Genomic DNA, 15,762 nt, shown 5'->3' on the forward strand with positions numbered 1-15,762 from the left:
CCAAAAAAATAAAGATTGCGGAAAAAGGAGGGAGTAGAGTAAAGGACATCCCGATGAGGTCAAATCCTTTCCGAGGTTCCTCGATGACAGGTGCACGGTGTGCCAACAGTACAGTGGAAAAGGACAGTGCAGAGAGAGGGGATGTATCAGTCTGACGTTGTTTTGCGTCACAAGAGCATCAAGACATTGTTACTAACACAATCCAAGGTTTCATTGGCTCTGGTGACCCAATGCAACCAAACTCGTCACGTCAGTTTTCTACCTTGCTACCCAAAAAATCACAAATCCAGAAATGCAGGACACCCCCATTGTTTTTTCACTGTCTCACTGAATTGATATCGAACTTCCTGGACACAACACACCCGTTGTGTCACCATCCTGGACGGGTGCAGAAATTTAGCACAAACAAACATCGCAAACCCACAGATTCTCGCACCTCAAGTGCCAGAACTCCGATCCTTTACCTTCAAATTCTTCGACAGCGTAGGATTTGTAATAGCGATGCCGACTTCTCTGCATGTTTCATGGCCACCCCCAAGCCTTATGTCTGATGTAGACTTCAGGTTAACTAAAACTGCTTGCACACATTCTGATCTGAATAACCTTGCAATGGAATTGGGTTGAACAAATGGATGATGGCACCTGTTTCATCTTATACCAAATGTCATTCATGTTTGTCGATCCATAACATGTTTCCTTAGGAAGTTCATTTATGAAAGCATAGACACTCCGTAAACTTCCCATACTAGCTCCACGAGGCTTTCTGCCGGTTTCTGTCTTCAGTTCCTTTACTGCGCTCGGTGACGTCCTGACTCAGACCATCACAAGCAGCTTGGTCCATGTCGCAACTTCGGTGTTATAGGCAAGGAAATCTCTCCGACTCGTGGCAGATTCAAGAGGCAATCTGCCTCGCATTGTGTGCTCTGTATGGCCTTCCCTGACTATTCTGGGAACTTGATGCGTTGATGGCTGGTGCGCACCATTGCCAAATTGGAATTTGTAACTACGAATGGTTTCAAGGCATTTAGACATTTTTGATTCTAGCACTTCTCACAATTAGCGAGTGTGTTTGGTACTCATTCTGCGAAAAAAAAATCAGTTTTGTCACTTGTCCACTTGAAAGGTATTCTAGTTAAGTTGGTCGTTCTGCAGGCGGACAAAAGTTCATCAATGACCGGGAAATCCAAGCTAGTGAGCGGACGCTGTTGGACGCTGTTGTTTAGATAACTAAACAAAGTGTTTCCATCATTTCAGGGATCGATGATGAAGTGCGAAGTACTGACACATTTGTGATTCTAAGTCACTTCCTCGTATGTATTTATTATAATCGTTGAAGACGGCAAGTCTTTATACAACTGCCACAGCGCACCGGAACTTTTTTAGCAACGAATGTCTTTGGTGTCTCTTTTGCAGTTGCCATAATTTAGTCAGAACTTGTTACACGTTTTTGGCGTCCTGTCAAACAACACATAGTTGCCCTTTTTTAGGGTGGATCATGTCTTTTTATGGGGTCCTTATTGGGGGTTTGCACTGTTCAACGAGTTCCAAACACTCGCTGGGTCATCTTGTGCACCAGAGCGGGGCTTATGTGCCAATTGTCCAAGAATACAACATGTCGCTTGTTTTCCAGCCCTTGCAGAAAGTCGACAACAATTCGGGCTGATGCTGTAAGGTAGGGTGGATGGTTGGCGCAATAGAGTGCTAGATGATTCGGTCAGACGGAGCACCTTCCAGTGCTATGACAAGTTACTCTGCATTGAGACGGCACAGTACATTTCAGGGGTTAAAGAGTAAAGATTGGAATCCTTCCTTTTCCTTGATTACCAATTAGAATAAGTGACACATTTGGGGCATCCCGAAAATATGCCTGGCGGTGGTTATAAAATGCAATACATTTGTAATGATAATGATATAAATGAGCACTCTCATGGTTGCAAGGCAACGCGCCAATCAGACTGCTCGAGACCATGTCAAACGGGAGAGAGCGCCATTTTCATTACCGTTGCTGGCATTTTGGTTCGTGTGTCAAAGAGGACACACAAACCAAAATGCCAGCAACGGTAATGAAACTGGCGCTCTCTCCCTGTCGGTAACTGAAATCCTGTGACAAAAAAATTCGTTGGTAAAGAACCCGCATACCATGTTGAGGCCTGGTGGTACTTCTGGGGCTGAAAGGAATATTGTCGAAACCACGGCATGTGACTGTGATAATGCCCGTCTGCGGTGTGATGTTACCCGCTTTATAAACCACGCAAGCGGAAATGAAAGTATAATTCTTGAGCAGAATCGTAGGGAGGGTATATTGATTTCTTCAGTATGTATCCAATGCTATTTATGAATAAGAAATTGTAACCACTTTTTTGAAACGGTTCAAGGCTGGTTAAGGAGATGAAAGTGTGAAAATGCCATCGCCTTCAACAAGGGCATAAATAGCTTCCATCTTCCTGATATGATTCTTAAAGTACCTTATAGACCTGCCAGGCAACAATGAAAGGGAGATCAAACGAATAAATGCAGTTAAAGATTTTTTAAAATAGCGGTTTTACAATGTAAAACAACCCAATTCAGTTGCCGTCTTAGAAAGTTTGCAGACCTGCATCCTCTGAGGAAAGACTGGCCTCATCTTAACCCTGCATTTGTTTTATATTTTTTAATTCACGGTCAAGGCTTAACGCCGCTGAAAAAGTAGTCCAGATTCTAGCCGCTGTTTATCATTACTCTCACCAACCTGTGTAAAATCTTCATACGCACCGTGCACTAAACCCACCCATGAATGTACCTTTGACATGCAGTGATATAACGCTCATACCTCGACAAATAACGTTTCAACCACTTTCCTTCAACTCATTGTGTTTACGCGTACTGTAAAACTTTTATGCATGCAATGGCTGTCCAATCAAATCAAATCAGATAATAAGCAATGTTTGAGAGCAATCGTGCTTTCCATATAGTAAAGCGAATGTGTCAATGTAATTTCGTTGCATAACGCAAACGTGTGTAAAATTGATGAAGTCAATTTTTGTGTCTGCAAAGTGAACTGCATAGAGGCTTTCTGTACCCAACACACCCGAAAAGTCGAAATTTTCGTAGAATGAGGACAAACGACAAGGAACCTGAAAAGGTTATTCAGCCTGGCGGTGGTCCAGCAGCTCAGCAGCTGCCGCGAGATGCAATTACAACATGAGTCGGCGCGGCTCATGTGTCGCATTTTCTCAGTTCCGAGTGCTTTTTGCAGACATTGGATATTTTTTGAAGAAGTGCTCAAAAATCTTTGGAACAATAATTTCATACCAGAAAGGCAAACAAAAGTTTGTGTAAGGTGTAAAAAATCAAAGAGCAATTTAATTATCAAAGTGAAACAGGTACGCTGATTGAATTGAAATGATAAAGATGTATATAACCGGGAATACATGTCCTCACGAAAAACAAAAATGTCGCATTTGTGGGCAAATAGACAAAAGACATCGCTGTGTTTGAATGTGGTACTTCCCAGATGAACCTCCTATACAAAAACATGATTGTGGACGTTGCTATCCAGGTAAATATAATAAAACTCCAATTTTTAGAATGTAAATCAGATATGACATGTCTGATTTGCATTCTAAAAATTGGAGTTTTAATGATCCTCCTAAACAATATTAGTAAGTAAAAAATATTTTATTATTAATGGCAAGTCCATTCGACGGTTTAGAAAATGCAGTAAGTCACGATTCAAAGCAACTGTGTTTGGTGCTGTTTTGAGTTGTAACATCAAAATGAAATCTGACAGACTTGTTAACAGCACCCCTAGAACTGCTAAAGAGCCATAAATGAACTGAATGCCCAACAAATTAATAACTAGTTATTAAATAGATAACAGCTGATTAACTTTATAATAACTATAAATAGCAACAAGCCAACCAACGAGCCGCGTCTTCTACAGATAGTCGATCCAAGTCTGGAGGTTCAATTTTAGCACCTTTTTACCGAGCAATGGGCGTATCCCATTGAAATGACTGTAATTACAGCACAGTGTTAACAATTCCGTTTACGTCTATGGGTTTTACTCATCGTCTTTTTCATTATAAAGCGATTACCCCATGTCTAAAATTTATGGCGCAGGTGCTTTTGATTGGAACTGGTCTCATTTCTACTGTTGGTGGTTGTTTTTATTCTTCTTTAAAATCAACGTTCCGCCGATTAAAAGTCTGCCTAAAATTACTGTTATCCATGCACACTGCGAAATATCAGTGGATTTATTGGACTAAGACGCTGGCTCACCTTCTTTGTTCCAAAGTTTTGACGATTTCCCTTCCAAAACAAAAAGCTTTCTCTTCCTTGGTAGGATTTAGAGATTCAATATCCTTAACGGTATATTCCTTACCGAGATATTTTTTTTATATTCCTTATATTCCTTACCGAGATATTTTTTTCAATTCCCCCAAACCTGCGACTGAACAAAACCGGTCTGAGTTTTGAAACAGATTCTGGTTTTGCTCTTAAGATTGTCTTGATGTCATCCATTTTACTATATGTTTTTAAATTGGTTAAATGTTAGTTTGACAAATAAAATACTTTTTAACGTCAAGTTAAATGCGGTAACTAGTTGAACATTGCTGATATTTCATTGATAGCCAAGTTTATAAATTTGTTTAACTACAATGACGAGCTGACAAAGTGGCTTCGTGTTTTAAACCAACTTTGAGAATTTTATGTCTGTCAGACGGTGTTTTAATCGATCTCTTGGTTTGGTCCCATGTAATTTTCTTCTAAAGCCTGATCGAAGCTAACTCGGTACTTACAATAAAACAAAGCAACCCAAGCAGTGTATTCTCTGTCTTCTTTGAAAACCGAATGTGTGAGCAGCCAGAAAAAAAATGGTTAAAATGCCAATGTGTTTATATACAGGTGTTGCTATTTTTCGACTTTTTTCCCTACTTAATATACAGGTCGGCTCCACATATTGTTTACAATTCAAAATATCGCTGTTACCAAATGATCCATGTGCTGAATTATCACAAGAACTTCTGAAATCGAGCTATAGGGCATATTTTTTTTTCATATAGCCGGCCATGTCTACAGTGGTCAAATTCAGGTCTTTCACAATGGTGCCGACCAGATTCGGTGTTTACATTTATGTTTATATTCCACAACGTATCCGACTTATCAACCTCTTGCTTTTTTCCACTAATGGATCTAGTGAAATAGCCTTCCGTGTAATTACACGGAAGCTTTGGAGCATAACGATTGGCCCCAAGTCTCGGTCGGTCACGACTTCGTATTCCGATGTCAGATCCAAAATTGTATCTGAGACTGCGGCCCTGTGGTTAAAACCACGACAAAGGGGTCATCTTTGTCGTCGTTTTAAACCTGAGTTGGTACGTCAGCGCACAGTGGGCCAGGGCGTAGTCAAAGTATTTGAGAGCATGTGTTGCCAACAAAGTTCACCTAAGTAGGTTTCCAACAGTGCAGAATCCGGCAAAGATGGTTTTACACGTTTTTGAGGTCTTTTGGACTCTTTCTTTCATTGGATAACTTTCATTACTTTATTTTGTTAAACATCGTACTAACTACTGCATGTGCAACAGCACATGCACCATTTATTTACTGAAAGGAAATGGCTTTTAAATTGGGTTGGGTATCGGCACCTCTCTACTATTTCTGTTGCCGTCTTGTCTTATGCAAATTGAGTACCATTTTGGGGTCGTATTATATTATAAGCTCCCGACATACAAGTGTGTTTGAAAAGAACAGAAATGCCAGGTTATATTTTGATCTCAAATTGGGTAATCCATCCAAAGCACCCTGTATAGCTACAATCCGCTCTGCTGTGATTGACAGAACAGTTGTACTGTTAAACGGGTACGCTGTCATACTCTAAGAAATCAAGAACATGGGGTCAATCCCATATTGCTGCACTGCAGTTTCCATTCAACTCCCGAATGTACAGATCCCGCATTTCTCAAGCACACCATCAATCCATTGTTGCTCTGGGGTATGCTCTTGACGATCAGAGGACATATTTTGCCGATTCCGAGTTGTTGTTTACCCTTGGGCATTTACAAGGCATGCAAAGCTCGTAGGTGGGATTCACTGCTTAAATCGGGAAGACCTTCCATCGTTGCAAGAATTCGTCTTTGAATTGCATTAGAATTATATTATTGTGGAATGCCAATGTATTCCTCAGTAAGCTCTAGGTTTTGAAACTTTAATGGAGAACAATACCTTCCCCCAAGCCCCCCCAAAACACATCCCACAAAATACATTGTTTTTGGTGATCTGAAAACAGTGCATACGAAAACAATTCAGTATATATAAGGATAATTAATGTAATTTATAAGGGTAATTAATTCCACAAGTTATGGATCCAAATTGGCGACAAACTGGTGTACCATTTTTCTCTTGGAATCGGTCATGTAACACTTCACTCCTACACTGATGGAAATATTTGGTACATTGAACAGTATATAAACATAAACAAAATATATTTTTCAATCTACAAGGTGTGCCATTAAGTCTTTTTCATATTACATTCAAACAATTTGAGTGTTGTCAGATTGACAGGGAACACCAACATATCACAAACTGCCTGTATCGGACATTTTGTTTTTCGATCATTTTCCCTTTTGTATAGCATCAAAAAAGAAAAACAATTCTCCGAGTCAGAATGTGACCTATAGGAACTTAAGATCAATTTGTATTGACTCACTTAGTACGGATCTGGCCAGCAAAGCATTGTAATCTGAACCTGTAAAGGTCTGGATAACCTTGTTCAACGTTACAACACTACTTTTAATGATAACGCACCTCTTAAAATTAAGGCCATCATAGTTAGACCATCGGTCCCTTGGTATAATGCTGAAATCAGATTGGCTAAGAACTTGCGGTGGAAGGCAGAAAAGGAATGGCTTTACACCAGGAATGCTGATGATCTGAAATTTTTTAAAATACATAGAAATAGAACAACTCATTTGATGAATGATGCGCAAATCTGCGCTGATTTTATACGTGAGAACAGTTGTAATTTCTAAACCGTTCTTTAAGGCTGTAGATACACTGTTGAAAACCGAAATCTAGTTCTTTGTATCACATTTGATTTCATAGTTCTTTGTATTCAGCTTTTTATAAAAAAAATCAAACTGTCATGCAGTTTTTCACAGGGAGTGGGCATGTATCTAAACAAATAGTGTTTGATAAATATGTGCTACTTACTGATTACCATGTTAAATCTCTTATTGACAAAAGGTTGCAAAAAGTAATGTTCTCTAGACCCAATGCCAACACAACTTGCTGTTAAATGCCTTGGATGTAACTGGTTAGTTATTACCAAGAACCATTAATCTTTCCCTAAAAACTGGTACGTCTCCCACTTATTGGAAGGAAGCACCAGCCATTTTCCAGTAGGCTTAGACTATCAGCTGGATAGGGTGATGAAGCACGGCTGTACAAAATGGTAACATAGTGGGCCCTGACGAGATTCATATGAAAGCTTCTCATTGATGGTGGCAAAAGTACAAAGTTGGTCTTCCTCACATTTGTGAGAGGAGTATACTGAAAGAAAAGGCAATACTCTACATCATCAACATTTGTACGGTTCCTCACTCATTGCTAACTTACTGGGTCAGTTTTGCCAGTCATCTGTATCAGTTTGTTGTAGCGAGCTTCATTGACTTCTTTTGCCTTCCCCTGATCATACAAGCTGCATACGAAACTGGAAGCCACACGCAGATCAGCACTGCTGCAAGGATCACGCATGGTGATGAAGAGGTCCAAATTAAAACGTCCAGATTTGTCTTTCTCAACAATGTCAAAGGCTTTTACCTTGCCTTTCTAGAAAGAATTGAAAAAGAAAAATTAGTACAGGTATTATTTTGAAATGAGATTTGCAGTGTAGAGAAATTAGCTGCATAAAGCAGCTTTGGTTTCACAGTGGTTTCATTCCTGAAACACGCTGACGTAAAATCACATCCAGTGAAGGCTTCCGCGAGGCCCGGCTTGCATTTTCTCAAGTATGCTATGTTGGATACGTTGATGAATCTTCTCTTGTATCCCTGACCCACAATCCATAACAATTTTAGTCATGGAGCGTACTTCCGCTCGTTGATTTCCAAGTGTCTCAATCAGAAGCACATCTGTATCTGATGCCCGTACAGTGATGTATCCTGCAGGAGCACTCAGCGCATGGAAAGCGATCAGGGTATCCACTTCGTCGTGGCCACCCTGTAGATGCAGTGGCTTTGTGACACAAACACACCTGCTCTCCTCATCTGCTACATACTGGCAACACTCGCCCTCGTGGGATGCAAACAGGATTTTTCCATTGAAAAAGTTCCAATAATGGTCCTTTCCCCATTCTTCAAGGACTTCTTTTGCGAGCTCATTTTTGAAGAGCCCATTACTCAGCATCCTCTGTCCACTTTGTCGTAGTGCCCCCTCTCAGTTTCCTTCCGCCGTCTTTAATGGAATTGGTAACATATTTGTCAAAGCAAACATACACCTCTGTCCGATGCAAATAGTTGAGAGACCAAGATATTGATGCCAGTGATGCGCCCGTTTGTTTGAGCCAATGTAGTGACGGAGAAGGAGGCCCCCCGTCATATATCTTCGGGACAGATTGTCATCTGTGATAGGATCCGTCTTCAATTGTCTCCAGCTTGCGTAGCAATGTAGATTTGCCTGTTTTTCAAAGCTGAACCATCACCGTGTGCAAGTGATAACGGGTACTCCGTGATGGGGTGGGCGAGAAAGATGGGAAGGTCAAAATTTCCATTTTTGGCCATCACCGCAATCATAGCGGGCGAAGACATCGTGCAGGCTTTCAGCATTGTTCTTGGCCATTTCAGCAGCTGGCATCTTGGCCTTTTGCACATTTTCTGATGCAAAATTCTTTACTTTTACTTTCTTCACTCTCTTCAAAAATCAATTGCTGTCCCCTGCCTACTCGGACTGAAACTGTGACTCGTTACCTGTTGCCTCGTTGGAGTGTATCCAGCAAGTAGGTCTCAGTAGTCTTGGATGCAGCTCGACCAGTTGCGATGTTTACAAGCAGTCACAAGAAGTTTCTTCCGAAAACGGACTACAAAATTCGTTCAGCTTTTGTCATTCAGTGGCACGGCCATCTTGCTGGTTGTCCTTCCTTATTCGAGATGATTGATTCTGAGCAGCTGCTCTCAGCTCTGTCACTGCACTCTGTGCGATTGTCAGGTACCATCTTGCATGGCACTTTCCGACTTCCCCCGATATCTGAAGCTGCAATCGTTCACTGACTGCTCTACGCCACAGGTCCACTTTCATCCAGAAACATAGCATGGGCTTCTTTGAGTGTAGTGAGCATATAATGCTTCTGTATGTACGTGTCTTTCTGTCCAGAACACATCCATGATGTTGTCCAAACGAAATCAATTACTTTTTCCTTTGACTCATCACATTCTTGGCTTTTTTATGGTTTGGGAAGACAGCCCCACATCAGCAATGAGTGCTTCAACCACTGCTTTTCTTTTCCTGGGAGAATGTTTAAAACCTTGATCACCTTCTGCTTGACTTTTCGCAAGGCTTAAGGTGACCCAAATGGAACATGCACTTAATTCATAACTTGAATTTGACCTGGAGTATGTGCACATTTTGCAGAAGGTGAAGACATCACCTATTTCTTGGTACGGTGTATTGCTACAGCTTTTCAATTTTTCTCTTTCTAAGCTTTTTACACGGAGTCATTCTTGCACTTTTAGCAGACTTTCTGTTTCTGTCTTTCTCCCGCACTGTTCAACTTTGTCAGGGTCCTGCTTTATATGCTCCCTGTATGCTCGCATCTTTTCTTTTGCTGTGAGGGGCATTTTACATGTACCTATGAACTAAGAAAAGATATTTTGACTCAAACTTGTAGATTGAGCACATAGCCTATGCATGTAAATACTCCCCTTCAAAAAGGCTGATATGAATGATGATTATTTTAACAAGCCCTCTTTATATAGGAATTCAAAAATAATTTAAAGTAATTACCTTGAGCTCATTACATTCATTCACTTGTATAATTGTAAAATTTTTTATGTGGTACTTTTTCAAGCATAGGCCTAAATAGTCAACAAAATCTGTTTACATAATTATTACACCCGGTGCCTTCATAGCATAATAAGTTTTTTAGACTAGAGTACATGTAATAACATCAAATAATATAATGCTGAAATAAACTATAATTATGTCCGAGTACATCAGTGCTGCACATGTCATACATGTACACTGCAAGTAAGCCTGTGTATGTACAGTATGCTTAAGTGACAGTGCAAAAGAATGCATTTTGTAATGAGTATGATCACTGATGCAAGTACTTTTTAAGTAATCAACTTATTGAGATTACCACTTTGAAAAGAAACTGCTCCTTGGGATTTTAATGAATAGAATACTCACCAAATTTGTAGTCTTGTAGATGTATGTGCAATGTATGGAGGGAAGTTACCATGTGCATATGCAAATAAGTCATAAATTGCTGCCTTCTAGTGGAAGATGTAAAACAAAGAAACATAATTGTGATTGCTGCCCTCTTTGACCAAACACAGCCTCAAGACATACATGATTCTGCAATGTAATTCTGTTACCCAATGTAATTCCGTTACCATGTAAATACAATGTAGGAGCAGATTGCCTCAAATGCAACTTGTTTTGAGCTGCTAAGATTCTTTGAAAAGAAGCCAGGTCTTTGCGAATTTCAGCGGCATTTTGTACTGTTGCCCACGTTGCTTCGTTATATGTTTCTAACTTCTTCAGCAGTTGACTCCTGACAGATGAAACATCCAGAATATTTATCAGACCCCTGGTCGACTGGTTGTGATGGGTGTGGGTCAATCTTTAAGGCATTTTGCTCAAGCTACATGTTATTACATGGCCATCAGTCTTTTCTGAAAAAAAAAAACACACAACTACAAAAATAATAACTTACATGCACAAGGGGAAACACAAAATGCAAGGAGTTTGTGAGAAACACATTGTTTCATTTAAGTCTACCCACTTTAATTTTTTTGTACAGGCAGCTTAGGTTTACGTTCAGCTGGTTTTGTAATAATTATTTAACACATCCTGTTGGCATCCAAAGAGCTAAATTCCCACAATGTACGGGGTATATACAGGTTTCCCAGTTAGCCCCAATTTACATACAAACTAATTTACAACAAAGAGCAAAGCAAGGACCGTCAGATTTAATTAGCCCCATACACTGGTAGTTCAGGAAAAAAGCACAGAAGGACAGACTAATAAAAATACAGGATACAAAGGAATCATGCACAATCATCAAGGAAATGATCATGGAACAATGTTCAATAGAATAGCAAACACAATAATGGAAAGACAGCATGAATTTTTAATTCAGTACTCCTAAGACTACAAAACAGATAAAATAAATTTTTAGGTCACTAAACTGCCCTTTTCTGTCACCTCCACCACCGCTAAATTAAATTAGCTTCCGGTACAGTTCAGGGTTTGATATAAAATTCTTCTTTTGACCTTCAAAACCATTCATGGCCTTGCTCCAAAATATCTTGTTTGACTTGGTGTATCTTAAAGCTCACTCTTGTTACTCTCTGAAGTCTGTTGGGAAGCTACTATTGGCAAAATGCCACAAACTACTAGGGACTTGTTCATTTGCACAAGCAGCCCACACTCTGGAACCAATTACCACTTGAAATCCAGGTTGTTCTTTGTTTAAAACCCATGAAGACCCATCTTTTTAGAAAAGACATTGTTATTGTAATTGTATTTAATTTATATAATTTTATGAAGGTTTAATTATATTCCTGATTTAGTGTTTTTGAATATTTTCAATATAATATTTTATTTTATTTTGTATTTTTAAATATTTGTAATGCGCATTAGAACATTTATATGGTTTCCACGCAATATAAATGCATAATATTTACAAATAGGTCATTTGGGAGAAATTTTGTGGTAATTTTTTTCAGCATTAGGGAGACATTGGCTTTTAAGGAGACATTTCAGTGTCTCCTTATTGTCAAACTAACACAAGAAGGCCGAATTTTACAGTGAAAATTTTGAGAGATGATAGATTAGGGTCGAAAATGAAAACATACAAAGTTTGGTTCAGATCAGATCAGGGAATATTGAATTATAGGACAGTAAAGTTGGAAAAATTTTGTGCACCTTCTTATTGGAATGTCTCCCTACTGACCATTTGGCGGTCAACAGTATTATTATTATTATTATTAAACCGAACCTCTCATTTCTGGAATCACCAACAGACCATCTTTTAGAAAGATACTTGGACATGCATACATGTATCTCTCCACAGTCAATCTATCCTCTGATTACGAACTGATTGTCCAGTGATGTGACTTGCCCTCTGGCTTGTACTGTGTTCACGAAAACACCACCTTAAAATTCTCCAACTCGTCGTTCGAACGCACCCTTGAAGGAATGCCATACTCTACCGTTGATTTAACATACACCTCAAATAAAGAGTCTGCCTTGCTGTTATTCATACACTTCAGGTAAGGCATCAGTTGAAAACTACCATCAATAGCTCCGTGGATTATTACCATACCATACCTGTAGTGGAATGTAAGCACTTTAAAAAACCCTTACAGAAAAAAAATTAAAATGGAGGTTGCCATTTAAAACATATGTAGGCGTACAAGCATGTTGTACCAAAGTATGATTAAAGGAACCAGGAAATAGGAATATTTTTGTAAATTTTACTAAAAATCCTTGAAATTGCATCTTTGGGTTTCAATTAACCCGATTTGAATTTTTTTTTTCAATTTTAAGCCTTATTTGATTTTTTGGGCTTTTCATGCTACTGCTATTTGCATATTCATGAGCAGAACTTATAATGTCATCTAAGGCACTGAATCTCAATGTTGCACTGATTTGTGCACAGAAAATTTCTAGATTTTGTTTAATCACTGCTATGGCCGATTTTATTTTCTTTGGCAATTTATTGTTGTGCAAGTATTTTGCAATAATCCGGCAAAAAATTCAAAATTTGAACATAAAACATGCTACTTCAAACAATGTCTTTCTCGATTTACATCAAACAATGTCTTTCTCGATTTACATCAAAGCAAAAGTGCCCTCAGTTGTCCAGAAATGCTTGGTCAACTATTAATGTTTGAAAAAGTGCACTGTCCAGGTCACGTAACTCATAACAGATGTCAAACAGTCTTTATACATGGAAGAAAAGTACAGAGGTACACAAAAAGCGATTATAAGAAAAATTCAATTCCTTGTTCCTTCAAGTTGGTGGGGGACAAAATTCACAATCACATAGGGGATTCTAATGGCCCCTTTGTGCCCAAAATCTGAATACAGCTCTTATGAACCATGTAAATTATTAGCGTTTTTCTTGTCAATCCCGTCAGTTCTCAACATTTCAGAAGGACCATTCTATGAACATGCAATGAGGACCTTACAAGGGATGTGAACTTGATAATTAACAATTTAACAATGTGATTTTGGCAACAAAACTATATGCTGGATACGGTAACTCCTAAACATACACTGATGCTGGAGGTTGGTTTCCAAAATGGAGGTCTTGGGTCTCCCTTTGGAAAAGGTTAAATCTGAAGTACTTTTGGTTAATTTCTCGTCTTTTAAGGGAGAAGTAATGCTCGTGTACCTAGCCATGATTCAGATCCTTCTCATTGATTCAAAGTCTTCTTACAGTACCTTACTAGTTTTGAGGTTTGCATCCATGTGCCAAAGTGGTCAATGCCTATCTGTGTGGTGTTCTTTCAGGATCAACTGACTTCACTCCAGTCCTCTCTATATCTCTTTGAAGAAACAGACCCTGACTGTGTAAAAGTCCTCCCATCATCTGAAAATTGATTTGGACAGATTATCAATTTCTTACTTCAATAAATCGTTTTTGTGCCAGTTGTTCTCTGGCCAATACCATACATTTCACAGAGGGTTCTTGAAGCCAGCAAGTCATTTCTCAGAAACTACGGGGTTCTATTCCTCCTAAATTTAATCAATGTTTAATTTAATCCAATGCAGTGCAACGCAAACGCCACAGAGCTATTATATTCAGCTATTATGTGTTGGAGTCTCATGGGAGAATCAATGACCACGCCAAATTACTGTGTACATGCATGTGTACGTGTTTGAGTGGTAGTTGAGGTGGGGTAAAGGGCCAATCACACAGACATCGATAACGATAAAGAAAATGAAAACGAAAAAACAAATTGATTCCCTTTCAAATAATTTAAGCTGGTCACACAACACACAATGACATGAACAAATTTCCAAAGAAAAGCAAGTTCATATCGTTCAAATCGATTGTAGGGCGATTTTTCTTGGCAAGAAACTTGACCACTCAGAGTTGAGCTTTGGAATCACATCACTTCCCCCCCCCCCGAAAAATGGATGAAAATTGATTATAGAAGTCGAAAAGAACAAAGATTTGTAAAACTAATCCACTCCATTGTTATAGACATAAGTAAAAAGAAAGACATTTGGAGAGAGATTGGAGACAGACTTCAATGCAGTGGTAAGCATGTTTTATTAACACTCCAAAACATTAAATGACATATTTTAGGCGAAGGCCGGTGAGTACAACTGGCACCAGGCCTAGCCTCCCACTACACAAGTCCCACTGCTTTACTAGTCATTTTGCCAGCCAAATCATGTTAGGCCTAAATGCACATCTGCTTCACATGCAGAAATGACTTGTGGATGGTTTTATTGGCCGAGGGGGCTCATTTTACACATACACATGTTCATTTGTCACAAAAGTCTGGCAACATCTGAGCTCTTGGTGTCTCAAGCACACAAATGACTGCGCTTTATGCAATAATGCATACGGCCGTGCACCAACACGACGTGTGGGTATTTTATGAGTATCTGTCGTTCTTTCTTCCATGAAATGGGCAAGATTTGGGCTTAACATAATCCACAGCCCTCTAAAAGTCGGTTTTTTAGGAACAAATCCAAGTAGCCTTAAGACATGTAAGATCTGAAGATTTGCTGTTACCAATACCAGGTAAGGTTACAATTACAAAAATAATGTGCAGCCAGTGTAGCCATACCAGCCATTCTCATACCAGTACTTACTGATGCTGGTGTTGATCAAACTTGACTCTTGCACAAATTTATTGTACTTTGTACGGAGCTGATTTCCCTGAAAAAAAAACACAAGGTGCATCATGTCTCGAAAAAATATTAATATGCTGACGCACTGGAGTTCCTGATCCTACATCTGAAACACAGAGCGTCAGTTCGGTATTTTATCTAGATAGTTCAATATGAGTGGTTAACTTTGCTATTCCCTACCCATCTTCATCCATTCTTTTCTTTTGTTCAAATAATGCTTCTGCTGTTGTGTTTTCTAAAAAGGAACAAGAAATATTCTTTTGATAAGAAAATGATAAAAAGATCTTTCCTGTGGTGGGTATGTTTTCAAATGATGATAAATTTTCTTTTGGGGAGTTGTGCTATCTTAAAAAGATGTATTATTTTTGCAATGTGTAATTAATCAAAACGTTACGTTTGTTATGGATTATCTATTTCTCCAGAACTTCAAGCAATATTCCAAGATGAGGATGAAACTGAGGAAATACATGCTAAAGAGGCAAAAGTATGTACTGCACCAATCAATGTTGTAGAAGAATCTGAAAGGAGCTGCATTGCCATCTACAAGCAAACCGTCCAAACCAGTCGAGTCAACTTCATCATTTTTCCCTCCCATGTCAGGTGTATCAACACCGAGGAAGAGGATGAGGGTCAATTCCAGTCTAAAGGTTGACAGGTGCATAGTTGATTACCTCACAAAATCGCAAG

General features: G+C 39.1%; 1 protein-coding gene and 1 long non-coding RNA gene across 2 annotated transcripts in view; one reads left to right on the top strand and one right to left on the bottom strand.

The window, feature by feature from the left end:
• LOC147795366 (SID1 transmembrane family member 1-like) overlaps window positions 1-15,694 on the top strand; it is a 79,696-nt gene extending 64,002 nt beyond the window's left edge. Inside the window, exon 7 of the mRNA XM_087131993.1 lies at window positions 15,498-15,694. Within this exon, the coding sequence (XP_086988119.1) occupies window positions 15,498-15,587 (90 nt within the window). The 3' untranslated portion in view covers window positions 15,588-15,694. The remainder of the gene's footprint in view (window positions 1-15,497) is intronic.
• Window positions 10,836-15,143, bottom strand: LOC147795367 (uncharacterized). Its single transcript, XR_015423963.1, has 3 exons — window positions 15,037-15,143; window positions 13,651-13,798; window positions 10,836-12,531 (listed from the first exon to the last, which is right to left on the bottom strand). It is a non-coding gene; the product is annotated as an uncharacterized LOC147795367 (long non-coding RNA).
• Window positions 15,695-15,762: the final 68 nt, after the last annotated feature.

The sequence above is a fragment of the Acanthaster planci genome, unplaced genomic scaffold, assembly GCF_054643075.1.
Source record: "Acanthaster planci isolate LZ-2023a unplaced genomic scaffold, COTS_SCS Contig50, whole genome shotgun sequence".
Taxonomy (NCBI): Eukaryota; Metazoa; Echinodermata; class Asteroidea; order Valvatida; family Acanthasteridae; genus Acanthaster; species Acanthaster planci.